At 46.2% G+C, this 20364-nt stretch overlaps 1 protein-coding gene across 1 annotated transcript in view; it reads right to left on the reverse strand.

Moving 5' to 3' along the window:
• Positions 1–20364, reverse strand: part of DNAH9 (dynein axonemal heavy chain 9) — a 387812-nt gene that overhangs the window by 152356 nt on the left and 215092 nt on the right. Inside the window, exons 51-52 of the mRNA XM_084647504.1 lie at positions 18590–18709; positions 155–343 (exon numbers count right to left, since the gene is read on the reverse strand). Of these exons, the coding sequence (XP_084503630.1) occupies positions 155–343; positions 18590–18709 (309 nt within the window). The remainder of the gene's footprint in view (positions 1–154; positions 344–18589; positions 18710–20364) is intronic.

Here is a 20364-nt window from a genome sequence, read left to right on the forward strand (position 1 = left end):
GCATGTAGGGCAGCACAACTGTGTATTGCCTCTTACTCAGACCTGTGGCAAATACTCAATGGAAGCCATTGTTCATCAACGATTTCTTGGGCATCAAATAGTATGCTCCTGTAAGAGACAGGGACAATGGTTATCCGAAGTAGTCAGTGCTTACTTTTAGTTGGCGCAAGTATGGCCTCCAGACTCCATACATCAGGTCTTGTCTGTATTTCTTCGTAAAGTAACCCAGGTAGGAGACGAAGGCTGTGATTAGTAAGACATCTCCACACAATGTGCTCTCCTGCCCTTTGAAGTCTTTCACAGCCTCTGCCCATCTCACGTTTTCAGAGGCGAGTCCCCCAACCTAAAATTCCAACATAAAGTTAACCTTTAGATGGACTCCTCAAGCATTTTTTTGCTGCACAAGCAGTTTAACACATCTTTCAGAGTAACAGCCATGTTATTCTGTATTCGCAAAAATAGATAAGCTATTACGAACTGGAGAGTGGGTTTGCAGGAGGGACCGGGGGGGGGGGGGGGGGAGGAGGAAGGACCTGGATTTGTGCTGCAAATGGCCCACCTTGATTATCATACACATTGTAAGGAGAGTGATCACTTTAGATAAGCTATTACCAGCAGGAGAGTAGGGTGGGGAGAGAGAAAACCTTTTGTAGTAATAAACACCCATTTTTTCATGGTTTGTGTGTATAAAAACATCTTATGTATTTTCCACAGTATGCATCCGATGAAGTGAGCTATAGCTCACGAAAGCTTATGCTCAAATAAATTGGTTAGTCTCTAAGGTGCCACAAGTACTCCTTTTCTTTTAACACATCTTGTCACTCTTTGACTTCAAATAACATTTGATGTGCTTTTAAAACCAAAGATGGAAAGATTTGTTAGGCAGTTTGCCCATTCCTCCCCATCCACTAAAAGACCACCCCCTAGGATACATCCCTAGGACATTTGCCAGTCTAGCTGTACATGACCCAAGAAAAGGGTCCACCACTTTGTTGGCAAGAATATTCCTCACTCTATAAGGAACTTTTACCGAGTACACTGCCAAAAATGTTCATTTTCACAGTTTCATCCGTTCACTCCTAGTTACACCCCCTTGGACCACACTCAGAAATTCCTCTCCCTCCTTGAGATTTAGATCCTTCAGTTATTTCAGACAGTTATTACTACCCCAATTCATGCCTCATTTGGCCAAGATATACTCAGGGTTATTTTAATTGCCTCTAATTTCTAATCTTCATAATCCACTTGGTCTTTGTCTTGCTCTTTGATAAGACCTCAGTCCTGAAAACACTTAACTTTAAACCCATCACTAGTCCACTGAAGCAAAGCTCTGCATGTGTCGCTGGTTTTAGATGGCTGAGGAATGTACATGCACTTGAGCTATGATCTCACCAGTCTCGGAGAAAAGGACTAGCATGAGCAGGATGTCTCCATCCATCAGCAGTGTTTCCAACTCCTGTGGCTTTATTACAAGACTCGTGAAATTTGGTGCTTTTCTTAAAGCTCCAGCTCCTTGCATGATTAAAAGAAAATCTCAGCTTCCATTTTTTTTAAGTAAGGTTTTTACCCTTCCTGTCATGGAGAAAAGCTGGAAAACCTGAACTGAATGTGCACAGGGCTGTCCCTAGATATTCTGGGGCCCTACCCAGCCCCCCCACAGGGCAGGTTGTGGGGGGACCCAGGCCTCTGCAGGGGCTGGCTTGGGGGGCAAGGAGGAACCACCTCCCAGCACTCAACGGCAGTGCGGCTGCGGCCTGGACGCTGCATTTCCTGCCACTGGTGAGTGCAGGCCTGGCCCTGCTGTCAAGAGAAGGAGGCGGGTGGTGGTGGTCAGGGACTCTCTCCTCTGGGGGACTGAGTCATCTATCTGCTGCCTTGACCGGGAAAACCGAGAAGTCTGCTTTTTGCCGGGGGCTAAGATTTGCGATGTGACGGAGAGACTGCTGAGACTCATCAAGCCCTCGGATCGAAACCCCTTCCTGCTTCTCCACGTGGGCACCAATGATACTGCCAAGAATGACCTTGAGCGGATCACTGTGGACTACGTGGCTCTGGGAAGAAGGATAAAGGAGTTTGAGGCGCAAGTTGTGTTCTCGTCCATCCTCCCCGTGGAAGGAAAAGGCCTGGGTAGGGACCGTCGAATCGTGGAAGTCAACGAATGGCTACGCAGGTGGTGTCGGAGAGAAGGCTTTGGATTCTTTGACCATAGGATGGTGTTCCACGAAGGAGGAGTGCTGGGCAGAGACGGGCTCCACCTTACGAAGAGAGGGAAGGGCATCTTTGCGAGCAGGCTGGCTAACCTGGTGAGGAGGGCTTTAAACTAGGTTCACCGGGGGAAGGAGACCAAAGCCCTGAGGTAAGTGGGAAAGTGGGATACCGGGAGGAAGCAAAGACAGGAATGTCTGTGAGGGGAGGGCTCCTGCCTCATACTGAGAATGAGGGGCGATCAGCAGGTTATCTCAAGTGCTTATATATGAATGCACAAAGCCTTGGAAACAGGCAGGGAGAACTGGAGGTCCTGGTGATGTCAAGGAATTATGACGTGATTGGAATAACAGAGACTTGGTGGGATAACTCACATGACTGGAGTACTGTCATGGATGGTTATAAACTGTTCAGGAAGGACAGACAGGGCAGAAAAGGTGGGGGAGTAGCACTGTATGTAAGGGAGCAGTATGACTGCTCAGAGCTCCGGTACAAAACTGCAGAAAAACCTGAGTGTCTCTGGATTAAGTTTAGAAGTGGGAGCAACAAGAGTGATGTAGTGGTGGGAGTCTGCTATAGACCACCGGACCAGGGGGATGAGGTGGATGAGGCTTTCTTCCAGCAGCTCGCAGAAGCTACTAGATCGCATGCCCTGGTTCTCATGGGTGACTTTAATTTTCCTGATATCTGCTGGGAGAGCAATACAGCAGTGCATAGACAATCCAGGAAGTTTTTGGAAAGCGTAGGGGACAATTTCCTGGTGCAAGTGCTAGAGGAGCCAACTAGGGGGGAGCTTTTCTTGACCTGCTGCTCACAAACCGGGAAGAATTAGTGGGGGAAGCAAAAGTGGATGGGAATCTGGGAGGCAGTGACCATGAGTTGGTTGAGTTCAGGATCCTGACACAGGGAAGAAAGGTAAGCAGCAGGATACGGACCCTGGACTTCAGGAAAGCAGACTTCGACTCCCTCAGAGAACAGATGGGTAGGATCCCCTGGGGGACTAACATGGGGGGAAAGGAGTCCAGGAGAGCTGGCTGTATTTCAAGGAATCCCTGTTGAGGTTACAGGGACAAACCATCCCAATGTGTCGAAAGAATAGTAAATATGGCAGGCGACCAGCTTGGCTTAACGGTGAAATCCTAGCGGATCTTAAACATAAAAAAGAAGCTTACAAGAAGTGGAAGGTTGGACATATGACCAGGGAAGAGTATAAAAATATTGCTCGGGCATGTAGGAATGAAATCAGGAGGGCCAAATCGCACCTGGAGCTGCAGCTAGCGAGAGATGTCAAGAGTAACAAGAAGGGTTTCTTCAGGTATGCTGGCAACAAGAAGAAAGCCAAGGAAAGTATGGGCCCCTTTATGAATGAGGGAGGCAACCTAGTGACAGAGGATGTGGAAAAAGCTAATGTACTCAATGCTTTTTTTGCCTCTGTCTTCACGAACAAGGTCAGCTCCCAGACTGCTGCGCTGGGCATCACAACATGGGGAATAGCCAGCCAGCCCTCTGTGGAGAAAGAGGTGGTTCAGGACTATTTAGAAAAGCTGGACGTGCACAAGTCCATGGGGCCGGACGACTTGCATCCGAGAGTGCTAAAGGAATTGGCGGATGTGATTGCAGTGCCATTGGCCATTATCTTTGAAAACTCGTGGCGAACGGGAGAAGTCCCGGATGACTGGAAAAAGGCTAAAGTAGTGCCAATCTTTAAAAAAGGGAAGAAGGAGGATCCTGGGAACTACAGGCCAGTCAGCCTCACCTCAGTCCCCGGAAAAATCATGGAGCAGGTCCTCAAAGTATCAATCCTGAAGCACTTACATGAGAGGAAAGTGATCAGGAACAGTCAGCATGGATTCACCAAGGGAAGGTCATGCCTGATTAATCTAATTGCCTTCTATGAAGAGATTACTGGTTCTGTGGATGAAGGGAAAGCAGTGGATGTATTGTTTCTTGACTTTAGCAAAGCCTTTAACACGGTCTCTCACAGTATTCTTGTCAGCAAGTTAAAGAAGTATGGGCTGGATGAATGAACTATAAGGTGGGTAGAAAGTTGGCTAGATTGTCGGGCTCAACGGGTAGTGATCAATGGCTCCATGTCTAGTTGGCAGCTGGTGTCAAGTGGAGTGCCCCAGGGGTCGGTCCTGGGGCTGGTTTTGTTCAGTATCTTCATAAATGATCTGGAGGATGGTGTGGATTGCACTCTCAGCAAATTTGCGGATGATACTAAACTAGGAGGAGTGGTAGATACGCTGGAGGGCAGGGATAGGATACAGAGGGACCTAGACAAATTGGAGGATTGGACCAAAAGAAATCTGATGAGGTTCAATAAGGATAAGTGCAGGGTCCTGCACTTAGGACGGAAGAACCGAATGCACAGCTACAGACTAGGGACCGAATGGCTAGGCAGCAGTTCTGCGGAAAAGGACCTAGGGGTGACAGTGGACGAGAAGCTGGATATGAGTCAGCAGTGTGCCCTTGTTGCCAAGAAGGCCAATGGCATTTTGGGATGTATAAGTAGGGGCATAGCGAGCAGATCAAGGGACGTGATCGTCCCCCTCTATTCGACATTGGTGAGGCCTCATCTGGAGTACTGTGTCCAGTTTTGGGCCCCACACTACAAAAAGGATGTGGAAAAACTAGAAAGAGTCCAGTGGAGGGCAACAAAAATGATTAGGGGACTGGAACACATGACTTATGAGGAGAGGCTGAGGGAACTGGGATTGTTTAGTCTGCAGAAGAGAAGAATGAGGAGGGATTTGATAGCTGCTTTCAACTACCTGAGAGGTGGTTCCAGAGAGGATGGTTCTAGACTATTCTCAGTGGTAGAAGAGGACAGGACAAGGAGTAATGGTCTCAAGTTGCAGTGGGGGAGGTTTAGGTTGGATATTAGGAAAAACTTTTTCACTAGGAGGGTGGTGAAACACTGGAATGCGTTACCTAGGGAGGTGGTAGAATCTCCTTCCTTAAAAGTTTTTAAGGTCAGGCTTGACAAAGCCCTGGCTGGGATGATTTAATTGGGGATGGGTCCTGCTTTGAGCAGGGGGTTGGACTAGATGACCTCCTGAGGTCCCTTCCAACCCTGATATTCTATGGTTCTATGATTCAGAGCTCAGGGGAGTGGGGTGGGGCAGAGCGGGGGGGGGAAAGAAGTGGGCTGGGGTGGGGCTGGAACAGCACGCAGCTGCGCAGGGCAGCGGGAAATTTGGTGCCCCAAATTTCATGGTGCCCTATGCAGCCGCGTACTTTGCGTATGGGTAAGGATGGCCCTGAATGCGCCCCCCAGATTCAGGAAGCAAAAGGTACAGAAAAAGAGCCCAAATGTATTCCTCATAAAAAAATCCTATGATTTTAAGCCAATCTTGTGATTTCTGAATGTCTAGACTTGGCAATACTGGAGGTTGCAGTCCCAAATCACACTCCCTTTCCCTGCTGCAATGGTGTTCTGAAAACCTATATCTAAATCCCAGGTCATCCTCAGCAGTGGCGTTTTGTGTTGCTTTCGCCCACTGAATGGCCTGCCTGTGTTTGGGATGATATTCCCCTACATATATTCCCTCTCACTTTTCTAGACTGAATCTGTTTTCTGTCCATTTTTCAAAAGCCTCCAAGGTCCTTTGTGTGATTTTTCTCCCTTACTTCGTATTTGCAAAGTCTCCCCAACTAAGGAGCTCCTGACAATTTCATTCATATGCTGCTTTTGCAGTCTTCGGGTCACTAATAAGGCGTTAAATAAAATCAGATCTTACATGGATCTTTATCATGCCTCTGGCAGACATCTTTCCAACTAAGTACACTGCAGTTCTTGGTCCTTCAGCCAATTGGAGATCCATAGGACAGTACTTCTATCCAAGCCAATTTGAATTAATTCTGTGAGGTTCTTTACTAAAATTCAGATACACTAAAAGTAACAGAAAGAAAAGGAGGACTTGTGGCACCTTAGAGACTAACCAATTTATTTGAGCATAAGCTTTCGTGAGCTACAGTCTCTCCCCCCCCCCCCCCCCGCCCCGCCACACTCTCCTGCTGGTAATAGCTCATTTTAAGTGATCACTCTCCTTACAGTGTGCATGATAAACACCCTTTTTTTCATGTTCTGTGTGTATATAAATCTCCTCACTGTATTTTCCACTGAATGCATCCGATGAAGTGAGCTGTAGCTCACGAAAGCGTATGCTCAAATAAATTGGTTAGTCTCTAAGGTGCCACAGTACTCCTTTTCTTTTTGCGAATACAGACTAACACGGCTGCTACTCTGAAACCTAAAAGTAACAGCATTCCCTTCATCCACGGGTTTGTCTTTCAATCCAGAACAGCCAGATGTATTCTTTATAAGCCCTCAAAGCTGTTTGCGCAGGGTTCTGCTATCTGCTGTGGGCTCAGTTCTGCCCTCAGTCACAGGGGTGGAAGTCCCACTGAAGCCACATGTGAGTAACTGGTGGCAGGACTGAGATCTAGATGTTTGCATTACTGGGTTAGACTCACTGTGCCAGACTCAGAGGCCTACGTATTGGAACTAGAGGGGGGCAGGGGCTGCCGCACTCCTTGGCTTGAAATGGTTTCCATTATATACAGGATTTACAATTTGGTTCAATGGCTCTCAGCACCCCCACTATACAAATTTTTCCAGAACCTCTGCTCGCAGGTGATAGGGAAGGAAATTTGGTCTAGCTGCTGAGAAGTGGGTGTGAGTTTAGGACCTTGTCTGCACTGCGAAACTGAACTCTTCCAGACAGCAGCCTGTAGCCAGCCCCGGTGGTACTGGCATCAGCACTATCTGTCCTTGTCTGCACCTCCAGCTAAACTGTGCTCAGCACCCCTTCAGCTGCAAGTATTGTTAAGAGCCGATGTCTGCATCAGCTCCCTTCTGTAATGCAGCCAAGGCTAATGGGAATCTAACTTAGCTTTAAGGGTCCAAACTTGTACAGGTTGCGGGGGCTGGGAGAAGGTGTAAAGCATAACAGCTCAGATTCCCTTGGCCTGGCCCCTGAGTTCAGCCCTCCAACTTCCATCATCATGGGAAGGCCCTTTCCTATTGTCATCTGCACTGACCCTGCTGTCAGCCCTTCCTCAGGTCTCAAATTACCCTGGATTCTGTCCATCTCCTTTTGCTCCTGCAACTGGTGTCACAACCCAATGCCCTCCCCGCCAGGGGAACCCCTGGGTAAGCAGCTTAGCACTGTATGTTGCTAGCGCCTGTATATGTAGTGGAGTATATTGTGGGAAGGGTTGAAGGTGTAAGTGTGGAGTAAAAAAATTCTTTTGCAGGTTGAAGGGGGAGGAGGGGAGAAAGGAACGGGTTGACTCGACGTTCAAGCCATGTCCAAAAATAAGATGCTGACTCCAGCCCAAGGCCACGGCACACAATTGACTCTTGGCTGCCTGCCAAGAAAGACGGGGGCCTGGATTCCAAACCCAACCAGCCATAAAAACAAAGCAGTAAACTAAACAAAACTGCAGGGGAATGCAAAAACTACTAGACAGTAAAGGCTAGCAAGAAGGAAAACAACAGTTTCTTGCGTACCTGAAGCCGGTGTGTTTTGGGAAAGTTGAGGGAGCCACAGAAGGCCAGTTTGAACTGGTATAAAAAGCACGGGGGACTGAGGCCCCTGAAAGAAATGCCCCCAAAAGACCTCAGGACTTAAAACCCTCCTAAAATCAACAGCGGACCCTGGATGACCTGTGCACAGGACAGAACTCCTGTCCATCTCTCTGCCTCTTCTTATGTTACACCCAGGCTTGGCCAGCCTTGGGTAGTGTGTGTGTGTGAGTATAAAAGTGGGTTAGGGCTTGGGGCACTAATGCTTTCTTCCTTCCTCTGAGTGACGTGGGGAACCCCCAGCACTCTCAGCTGTTATTTTGCTTTATTTTATTAATAAAGCTTTAAAACTTAGATACTTGGTGTGCTCCTTCATCCCCTCCCCCTAACAATCCTGCGGCTTCAGCCTGATCAGCTGATGCCTCAGGCAAATCGGTAACATAAATCTGTCACAGTTTTGGTGGAGAATTGTGGACTGGGGGACCCTGCAGAGCGCACCAAGTGTTCTGCCCTTGGCATTTCATGTTTGCTCTGCCGGCGCTGTTGGTATTTCACGTTGAGGATTTTATAATTAAAGGTGTGCCTGTTCATTTTTAGTTAGTGAGCCTTTAGAAATAGAGAAAAGGCCATTGCTTTTGGGGAATTTTTGTTGTGAGGGGTCACCACTTAGGTTTTTAGATTTGTATATGGTGGCTAAGGTTACTGTTGCTTTTTCACATAAACAGCAATATAGCATGAACAAAATTGTTAGGGTGGCAACAATTGCATACACTTGCCAGTAGTGGCTTTTGGCTTTATTAGTAATATAGCATGACAAATTTTTTTGTTGGCATAGATGCCCTATTTGGACGGCTGTGACAAAGGCTGCTTTTTTCAGATTAAACATGTGCTGCAACTCCATAAAGGAGGAGGCATCTGTCTGGAATACGGCCAGTTGTTCTCGTGTGTGCGTTAAGGGCAGGAAAACATTGGGTGTAATTCATAAAAAATTAAACACAACATAGTTAGAGATATTAACTGTACTTCGCACAACCGCGGGCCAATGCACCGAAAGATGTTGTGCCTGAGAGTGTAACAGCAAATTAAGGGGTACCCTGGGACAGGTGGTCCTCCAAACACATGCAGAGGTATTGATAAACATATGGGCTTTAGTGGGGGCCTATTTTTATGCTTCCCCTTTTTAGCAGATGTGCTGACCCACCTTATAAAAGTGGCCTGGAATTGCCTTTTTTTAATATATTATTTGAGGGGGTTTTATAGGCCACAATTGCTAAGTGTTGCCCTTTGCAATTCATATGTGCTGATAGTCAGCAGATATAGTCAGCACATACAGCTTAGCTGTGTCATTGGGGGGCATCACCTCCCACATCTCCCCCCACCAACAGCGGTGGCAAATGTTATCCGCCACCAACTGGGAGGCAGCCACTCAACGCTGGATCCTCCTGAATGCCACCTTGGGGGCTTTAGACATTTACCTGCCCCTAACACGCTTTCAGGTCCCAGCCTTCCTTCCTAATTATACCAGGGGTGCCACCCTCCAACTTGCCCTCCTCAGGCAAATGTTGTCCTCGTCCCTGCAAAAAAGGCGGACCTTAGTGGGCTCCTTATAAAATGGGGCCAATACAACGACCAGTATTTAAAATATTGAGCAAAAAAACATTAAAAACCAAACAATTAGAACAATTAAAAAAAACCATAAAACTGGTCACAAGTGCGGACCTCACCCAGCTTACAGTGGCCACTGCAGCCCTCAAACATACTGCTGAATTGGCCCTCCACATGCAAAATACCTTGCAAAAACTAATTAAAACCATAATTAAAGCCGGGGACCAACTAGCATGGAATTCTGTGTGCTCCCAGCTCCAACAATATTTAACCCAACAAGTCCATAGCATCCAAAAAAATGTGCTCCATAAAGCCTAGCCTGGGAAAATCCATCCCCACTCAGGGATTCCCCGAAAGCAATGGCCTTTTCGCTATGTCTGGAGGGTCACTAACTGGAAGGGCACAGGCATAGCCTGCTCCTTCACGGCCTTTGGTCGCATAAAAAGAGTATGGGCCCCTGCTATAAAAATCCAACCAGGCCTTTAAAAAGGCTGCCTCTAAAACTAAGTGGTCCATCGCAATTTATAAAAAGTGGTGCCCCCCCAATGACACAGCTAAGCTGTATGTGCTGACTACGTCTGCTAACTATCAGCACATATAAATTGCAAAGGACAACACTTGGCAATTGTGGCCTATAAAGCCCCCTCAAATAATATATTAAAAAAAGGCAATTCCAGGCCACTTTTATAAAGTAAGTCAGCACATCTGCTAAAAAAACCCAAAACGTCAAAATATACCCCCCCCCCAAGGCCCATATGTTTACCAATACCGCTGTGTGTGTTCAAAAAACCACCTACTCCAGGGTACCCCTTAATTTGCTGTTAAACTCTCAAGCACAAATTTTTTCGGTGCATTGGCCCGCGGTTGTGCGAAGTATAGTTAATATCTCTAACTATGTTGTGTTTAATTTTTCATAAATTACACCCAATGTTTTCCTGCCCTTAATGCAAACCCAGGAACAAATGACCGTATTCCAGACAGATGCCTCCTCCTTTACAGAGTTGCAGCAGACGTTTAATCTAAAAAAAGCTGCCTTTATCACAGCCATCCAAATAAAGCACCTATGCCAACAGAAAAGCGTGTTATACTACGTTACTAATAAAGCCAAAAGCCACTACTGGAAAGTGAATGCAATTGTCGTCGCCCTAACAATTTTGTTCATGCTATATTGCTGTTTATATAAAAAAAACCAACAGTAACCCTAGCCACCATGTCAGAGGAAGGGTAAAAACCTAAATGGTGACCCCTCGCAACAAAATGTTGATTCGGGGTTAAAGGGGGAAATGTCACAACCCAATGCTCCTCCCTCCCCCATGGGGACCCCTGGGTAAGCGGCTTAGCATTGTATGTTGCTAGCGCCTATATATGTAGTGGAGTGTATCATGGGAAAGGTTAAAGGTGTGAGTGTGGAGTAAAAGATTCCTTTGCAGGTTGCGAGAGGCAGAAGGGGGAGGAGGGGAGAAAGGAACGGGTTGACTCGACGTTCCAGCCAGGTCCAAAGAGAAGACGCTAACTCCAGCCCAAGGCCACGGCACACAACCGACTCTCAGCTGCCTGCCAAGAAAGATGGGGGCCTGGATTCCAACCCCAACCAGCAGTAAAAACAAAGCAGTCAACTAAACAAAACTGCAGGGGATTGCAAAAACTAGTGAGACAGTGAAGGTCAGCGATGGGGAACACAATAGTTTCTCGCATCCCTGAAGCTGGCATGTTTGGGGAAAGCTGTGGGAGGCCAGTTTAAACTGGTACAAAAAGCACGAAAAACTAAGGCCCCTAAACAAAACACCCCCAGAAAACCCCAAAACTTAATACCCTCCTGAGAGCTGAAACAAATCAGAGATCAACAGCGGACCCTGAACAACCTGTGCACAAAACAGAACTCCCGTCCACCTCTCCCCCTCTTCTTCTTACATTACACCAGGGCTTGGCCAGCCTTGAGTACTGTGTGTGTAAGTATGAAAGTGGGTTAGGGCTTGGGGCACTAACGCTTTCTTCCTTCCTCTGAGTGACGTGGGGAACCCCCAGCACTCTCCACTGTTATTTTACTCTTTTGATTAATAAAGCTTTAAAATTTAAACACTTGATGTGTTCCTTGATGTGCTCCTCCCCCTAACAATCCTGCAGCCTCAGCCTGATCACCTGACGCCTTAGGCAGATTGGGACAGATTTATGTAACCACTGGTTCCCACATGCTTGACAGCAAGTGAAGAATCCTGGTGGTGGTCCTTTGCCCCTCGGGTCACACCCTTCTGGCACCAGGAGGCAGCAGCAAGCCAGTCATTGCTTCATATCTGAATCACAACATGCCAAGGCCACAGCATCTCCACAGCAAGAGGCCAGCCAGGATCACAGGCTTCTTTGTCTATGCTGGGGGCTCCCAGTGCCCTTGGTTCACTCAACTCTCTTGTTCTCATCTTCCTGCAGCTCCTCAAACACTGAAAAGTACAGGGGTGATTTGAATGGCTTGATGTGAAGACAGCTACGGCAGCCTGCAGTTGCTCAGAGGGACTTCATGCATGGAACTGAATGGTGTGCAGGGCTGCTTTCCAATGGGTTTCCCCAAGTCTTTGTTGTGACCAAGAGCCCTTTAAGATCTGAGTTCTGAGCATGGTAACACATCATGAAACATATGACTGTGTGACAGATCACCTCCTCATGGTGCCACCCATACCTCTGCAATCTGGTGGCAAGGCAATCTCCACTGGAACTGCATCTCACGTTGATCTGAAGCTGCCTGATTTTGCTGACCTTGTGGGCAAGCTGCAAGGCCTCTCTGTCTGTTCTGGCTTTTCCAGTGAGTGTGAAGAGTGGGAAGGGCTTTCAGGAGTGGCTGGGGGCATTATTAGCCCCGTAACTGACATTATGTGAATTCTGAGCATTACTGAAGTATCTGTTTTCAAATCTTTCCTTACTGCACCAAGAGACATTGCAGTAACACATTGTGTACAGCAAAAGAACAGTTTTGTTTCTTGTCACATCCTCCCATCCATTCTAGGGTGCACATTCTGTGGGGCAGGGAATGTGTCTGTATATATCCCGAGGTAATCTAAATAACAATATTAATGGATAATCCTCTTTCTCCCTATCAAAGCACAGGGGCACTATGTGCTTCTCTAAATACTCTTATCTCTAAGCAAAATATGTGACTGTCAGGACTGGAAAATGTGTCCAGTGCCAAGAGACAGAAGATGCTATCTCCTGGCCAGACACCAGCATGGAAGATGCTGCCCTTCCCCGTGGAGTCCCAGGATGTCATCCAGCACACTCCACCTTCCTGGCTGCTTGGGAGGGCGTGCTGGATTGCTGGGGCCTCACATTTTTGTACAGCTCTGGCTGGCAGGTGTCTGACAATTGAGACTGCTCCTCAGTCAGTTTCTCTCTCCTCCATCCCTCGTCTCGATCCCTAGGGTGTAGGTCTTGCTGGAGCCCAGGGCATAACTAATGGTGTGAACCAAAGCTGTGAACCAGAGCAGGCCTGGCCCTGGCATAACAACAACACACTAGGTATCGGCTAACCAAGTAAGCACATTCCTGATCGGAGAGGATGGTGCAAGAACACCCAGAGTTCTCAAGTAACTACATAAACACATTCTTAAGAGATGGTATTGGGACACACCAACCCCTTCTAGGGCAAGGATGGCATGACAGGATAACTGCTAAGGATGTTTTGTTCAAACTAGTAGGTACAAGGAGAAGGGTGGTAACTAGCAATGTCTGGAGAGTAACACGTAACTTTCTTGTATCAGCATATAAAGGAAGTCATAGGAGGGGCATCTTTATCCAGCCGAGAAGGCAGCACCTTGGTGGAGCCAAAAGGGCATGCAGATCACAGGGAAGAGAGTAGTGGGAGCTAACTTTCTTTTAAAGGGATGGGAGGCCACAATCTAGTGGCTTCACCAGGGGGTTAAATTTCCTGTTTCCAGCACGTCCTGAGGACATGGCTTTGACAGGCTCTGGTGGGGCTGGAGCCGGAGCTCGGTTCTCTCAGCCAGAAGGATGGACAGGCATGGTCCGGAGGAATTCTTAGGGATTCTGGAAAGGACAGAAGACCCTTATGGCCAGGAAAGTTAAGTCCTCTGAGTTTCTAGGCTGAGAGTCCAGATTTACATCCCCTTCTCACTTTCATTGTGTGTTGTTATTTTTCAGACAATGCAAAGCTAGTTTCCAAGTGTATTTCTCTTGGCAAACATGGGAAGCTAGGACAACCTGTGTTCCTCAACACAACAACGTGCTGTACTGGGGCAGGGACCATTTTAATTTCAACTGTATTAGTCCAATGTCATGTAAATCCCAACAATGACCGGCAGGACAAAAAATCCTGGTTAGAAATATAATGCCTGAAGTCAAAAAATGTCCTGCATATGGCCACTAAACAAAGCCCTGCACTCCACCAGCTCTCTCTTAATTACACCATTCTACATGCTTATTCACTGTTCCTGCTCTCTTCTTACAGTTTTAATTGGCTTCACTATGATTGACTTCGACAAGTGCCTTGAAACCTAATCGTCTATAAACTTTTTTCTCTTTGTAAATAAAATACTGAAATAGATTTAGAAATTACTAGTGACACCCACTGGTGAAAAGACGGAACTGTACAACATTTATGCTAAAAGAAAAGGAGTACTTGTGGCACCTTAGAGACTAACCAATTTATTTGAGCATGAGCTTTCTCACTTCAAGCTTATGCTCAAATAAATTGGTTAGTCTCTAAGGTGCCACAAGTACTCCTTTTCTTTTTGCAAATACAGACTAACACGACTGTTACTCTGAAACATTTATGCTAGTTTGCATAACGCCAAAGAAGAGTATGATGGGGAAAGTGTCTAGTACCTTCCGTTCACTGTTTGTTTTGTCCTAATATGGATAGTTATGGTTCTCTGAGATTTTAAATGAATTGTTACCAGTGCTGCTACTCAGTTCCCACCCTCGGGAGCACCTGGACCATAAAGGGTTGCTGCCCATACAGAATCTGAGGTACTGCCAACTGCCCCCGGCCTGACCATAGATTTTTGGAGTGGAGACTCCAGAGCCACTCCTGTCAGCTGAAGGAGAAATTAAAGATCCCAAAGTCTCCTTGCTGGAATGTAGGATGTCCCTATGGCAGGAGATCTCATGTCTTTTTGGAAATATTCCTTTGTCTCTAATGTTTCCTAATAAAAATAGTGAGACTAGAATCGCCCTTTCCCAGTGCTGCTGATACACCTCCTCTTTGCTCCCAGTTTGACAAGGAAGGCACCATTTCTATGCCCTCTTTACAACACAACAGCCAACGTAACTCATCCACTGGCATGAGATTTCGCAGATATATACGAATCTAATGATTAACTATTGTAAGCTTAGTAAAATCGCAAGCCAAAATCTTCATTTACAAACAGTTAGAGTTGATGAGAGAAAGCAATATTATCTTTCATATCACTTAAAAAACCCCTACACAACAAACACATTACTATCAAGTATTAAGGAGATGCACACTTCATAAACAACCACCTTACCTCTGACCCAAGGATAGGGTTTTTTCTTAATTGCTTTTTAAAAATGTATTATTTGTGTTTCCTTGATTTCAGAAGCAAAATGTTTCCTTTCAAGTCATTTTGCTAAACTGGAAATATTACCAGTTAACATATTCAACAAGTAAAAAGAGAGAAATTTGTTAAAGCACTTACAGTTGTTGGTTCTTGAGACTAATTCTGTCAGTGCAGTTTAACAGGAAAGGTGTATAACATTATTCCCAATTACAGTTATGTATGACTGTAGACTAGCACTTCAAGCTGATCAATATATGCAATTGATGTGCACGTATAGGAGGCCAGATTCTGTTCTCAATCCCATTGGTAGAAATCAGGATTACTCGGCTGAAGTTAATGTATCACATGTGTAAGTAAGGGCAGAGCTGGAGCCAGGATTTTTAGGTTTCTTTTCTGGGAGGTTTACATATTGAGTTTACTGAGGAAAGAACTGTATGTAGTTTTGGATTCGAGTGAAGCTTGGGGTGAATGGCTGTGCAATTCTTTATACTTGAAAGGAAGAACGTGTTAGTTTTGTATGTGGGCGGTGAATAATTGTATCATTCCTGCCTTCAAAAACTGAATCTTGCCGAATTTTCAAACAGTGGAGTGTAATGTGACTTCAGCGGGGAAATGGAGGGTGTCACAGCTCTGATCGAGCTCTTGGCCGCTCACTAGACTGCTGTGAGGGAACCCAGCTGCTTTACAGCTCTGGGGGCTGAACAGAGCCAAACCACTATCCCACGTGGGGTCCCTAGGCACCTTTCTGAGGTATATATTCTGTGGCAAGCACCACTCCTCAGAGCTGGAACCTGCTGTCCAGTTGCCTCACCTCCGGACTCAGTGCTGGCTCTTCAGACACCCCCATAGCTCCAATACCCCCTTGCAGAACTCCACCCCAAGATGTGAGCCTTCAGGGTTACCTCTTCCAGGGGCCACATGTAGGTGTAAGTGCTTAACACATCCAGGCTTTGCAGAGACAGCCAACAGATTCTTGCTCTTCAAAGCACAAGACACACTCAAAGAGCACAGAGCATTTAGAAAACAGCAAACATCCTAACTGCAGTGCCCCTCACTAGCTCCCGGTTCCCCGGGGAGTCCTTAGGGACCATCTGTGTTTCAGGCAGGTTGGCAGGGTTCCCTCATCAGACTCCTACGTGCTGGGCTACTTCTCCTTTCTCTTGAGCTAGAGAAAAAGGGCATGCAGAAGAGCAGCTCCTCCCTTTTATACCTTCCAGCCCCCTTTGTCAGGGGACATCTTGCTCTGCTTCCTCAGGTGATCACAGACCCATGCCAGCTCACTTTGTTGCCAAGGCGATCCCTCCCTTGACAAACCAGTTCTCCTTTTGTCTAGGTGCATCCTTTGTGAATAGGGGAGAAGCAAGGTTTAACAGCCCTTTGTTGTTAGGCCTCTGCCACTACCCCTGTTGGAACTGCAGTCCAACATGGAGGTGAAACAACAACAGAGAAGAAAAAAGTCTGCACCTTCCAAATGGAGTTTGCCACTCGGTAAAGATGCATCGAGAGCCCATAACTGCACACAGAATTCACAGCTTGTTCAACCAGACCTCCTGATCCTCACAGAAGGATGGAAAGAAACAGTCATGTTGCAAAAGCTCCCAGAGGAGCTCTATGAAAGTCTTTTCATTTCAAAACATACTTACTGGATTTAAACAAAATGTTCAGAAAACCTTCTAGCTGCTTGTGAGATTTAACCCTAGAACTCTGGAAGTATGAGATGTTCTCTTTCTTCAGGTACAAAGGAATCAGCCTCAGCCTGAGAACGGGACTGTCTGTTTCAGGTGCTCATCTGGCACCCCCTTGCCACAGCATCCGAGCACCTCACAGTCTTCAATGCAGTTACCCTCATGGCACCCACAGGAGAGGGGAAAATGCTGTTATTCCCATTGAACAAATATGGCACAGAGAGACTGAGGGCCCAATTTTTACATCTATGCAGGCGCCTAAAGACGCAAGCATTTTCCAAAGCACCTAGGTACCTAAATCCAATAGATTTAAATGGGAGTTAGGCAACCAGGAGCTTTTGAAAACCCTACTCAGTGCCTATCTACATCTGTAGGTGCCTAAAGACCTTTACAAACCTGGGTTTAAATAGCTGACATAGGCAGGTGTATGGTGGAGCAGGGAACTGAGTGCAAATTTTCTGCATCCCAGGCTAGCCCCCTAAACCATCTCCTCGATGCTGCTGTGAAATGAAGCCTGGAGCAAACACCACCTCTGCGGCACAGCCAGGACTGGGGTCCTCATGCTCTAGCAACATCGGCTTCCAGCCATTTGAACTACAGAACGATGTGTTTCAGCTCTCCCCTACAGAAATACCTGCATGTCCTTTTCAGCTGCAACCAGCCACACCTATAGAGCTCAATCCCAATGAAGTCAGCAGGAGTCTTTCCAGTGACTTCCAAGGGCTTTGGATCAGGTTCATAGTGCCCAGTCCTGCTTTCACCGAAGGTAATAGCAACACAATTTACACTGACCTCCAAGGGAACAGGAACAGACCCCAGAATCACCACATCCAAAATCATTAACAGCTTTGCTGAATTACAATGCATTTTTTTCAAACATAACCCATGCCTGAGGTGAAAAGGAGATTTAACTATTTGAAGGAGTAGTGACCAGCTGCTTTTCAGCTAAGGCGAACAAAGAGGCATGAGACAAAGGCCAACATTTCAACTCAGGATAATTTTTAAACGACTTGTAACTCAAAAACAGTTTCATGACTTTTCTTCCAACTTTGAACACACATTCTCCTTTGCCTTCCGAGTTAATCTGGCAATTTTCAGCACAAACGAGCTTTCTAACCCAAAGTTATGGGGCTAAAAATAGAGCTTAATAATAGCAGCTATTGCAGTGTTAGGACTAGATTGTCACTTTGCACTGCAACCCTGCGTAAGGGATAGCGTGTAGCTGGTTCCCCCTTGCTGCAGAACGGGGGAAGGGAAGTGATTTGTGCCATCCCGCTCCTACCTGCAAAACACTCCTTGTGAGTAAATGCTCAGAATGGTCCAGTGCTTAGGGCAGTGATTTAGGAAACCAGGATTCAAGTTTCTGCTTTGCCACATACTTCCTGTGTGATCCCGGGCAGGCCATTTAGTCTTTCTTTCCCTCAGCTCCCCATCTTGGCAATGGGGATAACAGCACGGCCCTGCCTCCCAGGGGTGCTGAGAAGATAAATTAAACCCAGACTGCAAGCGCTCAGACATGACTGTAGCAGGAGGCCACATAAGCACCTTTATGCTTTACCACTTTCTTCCTCTTATTACTCTTTATTAATCATTTCTATTAATTTTTAAAACTGGAAAAAATATTAAAATGTTCATGTGCTTTTCAATATATCATTACATGGAGAAGCAAATACAGCTCTTGTCTTATTAGCATCTTGTCTTTAGTCCTGCAGTTCTGATCTATCACTAACTGCTCGGAAAATTAAATGAGAGAGATAAGAGGCTGTGCCTCTATCATTGTATATGTTCCATATATTGGAAATGCAAATGTGCATAGAACATACCCAGATGTATACAGAGAGTTAGGGGAATTGCCACATCATTAGTACAGGAAGTACTGTAAAATTGTTTTCATGACTAAAGTTTGCAGCTATGCAGGAAGTATCATACATTCTGAAATGTTACAAGATGCAATGTACTGTGTTCTTATAGCGCACATCTCCATAGCACCTGACAACTTCCATTGCTATGATAAAGTTCCAGCTGTTGATACTCACCAGTCGATTTGCAAGCGAGATGGTGCATGCTGTAGCTTCAGCTTCTTGCTGACATTTCAGTTTGTCTGAAGTAGCCCTCTCAAATTTGGCTGTGAGCTTTGCTAGGTTTTCATTAAGGTGCTGTTGATGAAACAAATCAGAACATCTTCAGCAAAACCCTTTTCATTACGAGACTCCGACAAAATCTGCTGTCACTGCGTGTGTCTCTGCAGTGGTGACGCTAGCTAGCCTCTCTCACGACTATTCTGAATGGCCAGTGCAATGAGAGAAGGAAGGATTCCTGCACAGAGCACTCATGTCTGGGTCTCAGACTGCAAGCACTGCCTGCAACATGCAGTGTGCTGACCACTTGTAGGAGACCCTCAGCACCAGCAGGATACACCACTTAGGCTCCAATTAGGGTTACCAACCCTCCAGGACTGGCCTGGAGTCTCCTGGAATTGGCATCAATCTCCCAGTGACTATTGAAAACAATCTGGGAGATTTTAATAGGATATTTTAAGAAAATGACATTATGTCAGGTTGTAAAAAAAAAATCTCCTGGAATAGGTTCACTCAGAGTTGGCAGCTCTAGATCGAATCCAATGTCTACTGAAGTCAGTTGGGGTCCTTCCATTGACTTCCAGGGGCATTGGATCAGGCCTTTGCAGAACAGCGTGAGAGGGCATGGGAGGAGCAGCATGCTGGGGAACTCCGTTTATGTGACAGGCCACATAATTTGCAAAGGACTGTGGACAGACAGTGCAAAGGCTGTTTATCTTGGGCACTGCAGTGACATGATTTTGGACTAAGGGAGGGGATCACAGGCTGACTAAAGATGGTGGCCGGGGTCCTGAGCTCTGGCCAAGCAGTAATTAGTGTAGCTCAGGAGGAAGAAGCGCAAAAGTGGATTTTAGCAACCTTTGCATTTTCCTGATGTTGTGTGCATTCTGGTGCTGGCCTGCTCCTGAAGGCTGCTCCAAGTTATGCTTGTTGTTCACAGCCCCAAGGGACATTCTAAATGCTGGATGTCAGTCGGACATAAGGGAGTATAAAGCATCTGGACTAGATGACCTCCTGAGGTCTCTTCCAACCCTAATCTTCTATGATTCTATGATCCGGCAGCCAGGAGTGAGAGTGACCACGGAGCTGCTACAATTACCCTTCTCCTACTGAGGGAGGTCCTTTCTGTGAGTGCCTTAGGACTTTCCATTCCAGAGTGGGGTGCCAACCCTCCCCGCTGTACTGGAGAATGGGGCAAATACACACTCCGGTCCAGCTGGGCGGTTTCTACACTTGGGCCACATACAAGAAGAGCCAACATTTTGGAGGAAGAACAGAGGGAACCAAAATCTGCAGGGTCTCATTGCAGCCGTGCTGCTGGCTGAGGAGGACTCATCGCACAGATTTGGTCACACTCTGCTCTAAGACAAACTCTAACTGCTCCCAAGGGTGCTGGAATCTTTCACTTCTGAGATAAGAGAACCAGAGTTAATCATTGATTTTATCTGCACCCAGCACAAACATCTTAAGGCTAAATGCCTTTAAATCATTTTAACACTGTTTGAACAATGCACTAGAAATAAACTTGAATATGGAATAGGGATTATTGTAGTGGCCTCTGTAACTATGCTCTCAGTTGCCAGTGCCCATATAAAATACAGTCTCTTTCAAACTAGCTTGGCATTAAGCCATATAACTAAAATATTGTTAGAATATTTTCATATACATCTTCCATCTATATGTATAGGTGTATATATATTTTCATATTTGTGTGTGTATATCTCTGTATAAAT

This window comes from Lepidochelys olivacea (genome assembly GCF_965140295.1).
Source record: "Lepidochelys olivacea isolate rLepOli2 genome assembly, chromosome: 14".
In the NCBI taxonomy this organism is placed as follows: Eukaryota; Metazoa; Chordata; order Testudines; family Cheloniidae; genus Lepidochelys; species Lepidochelys olivacea.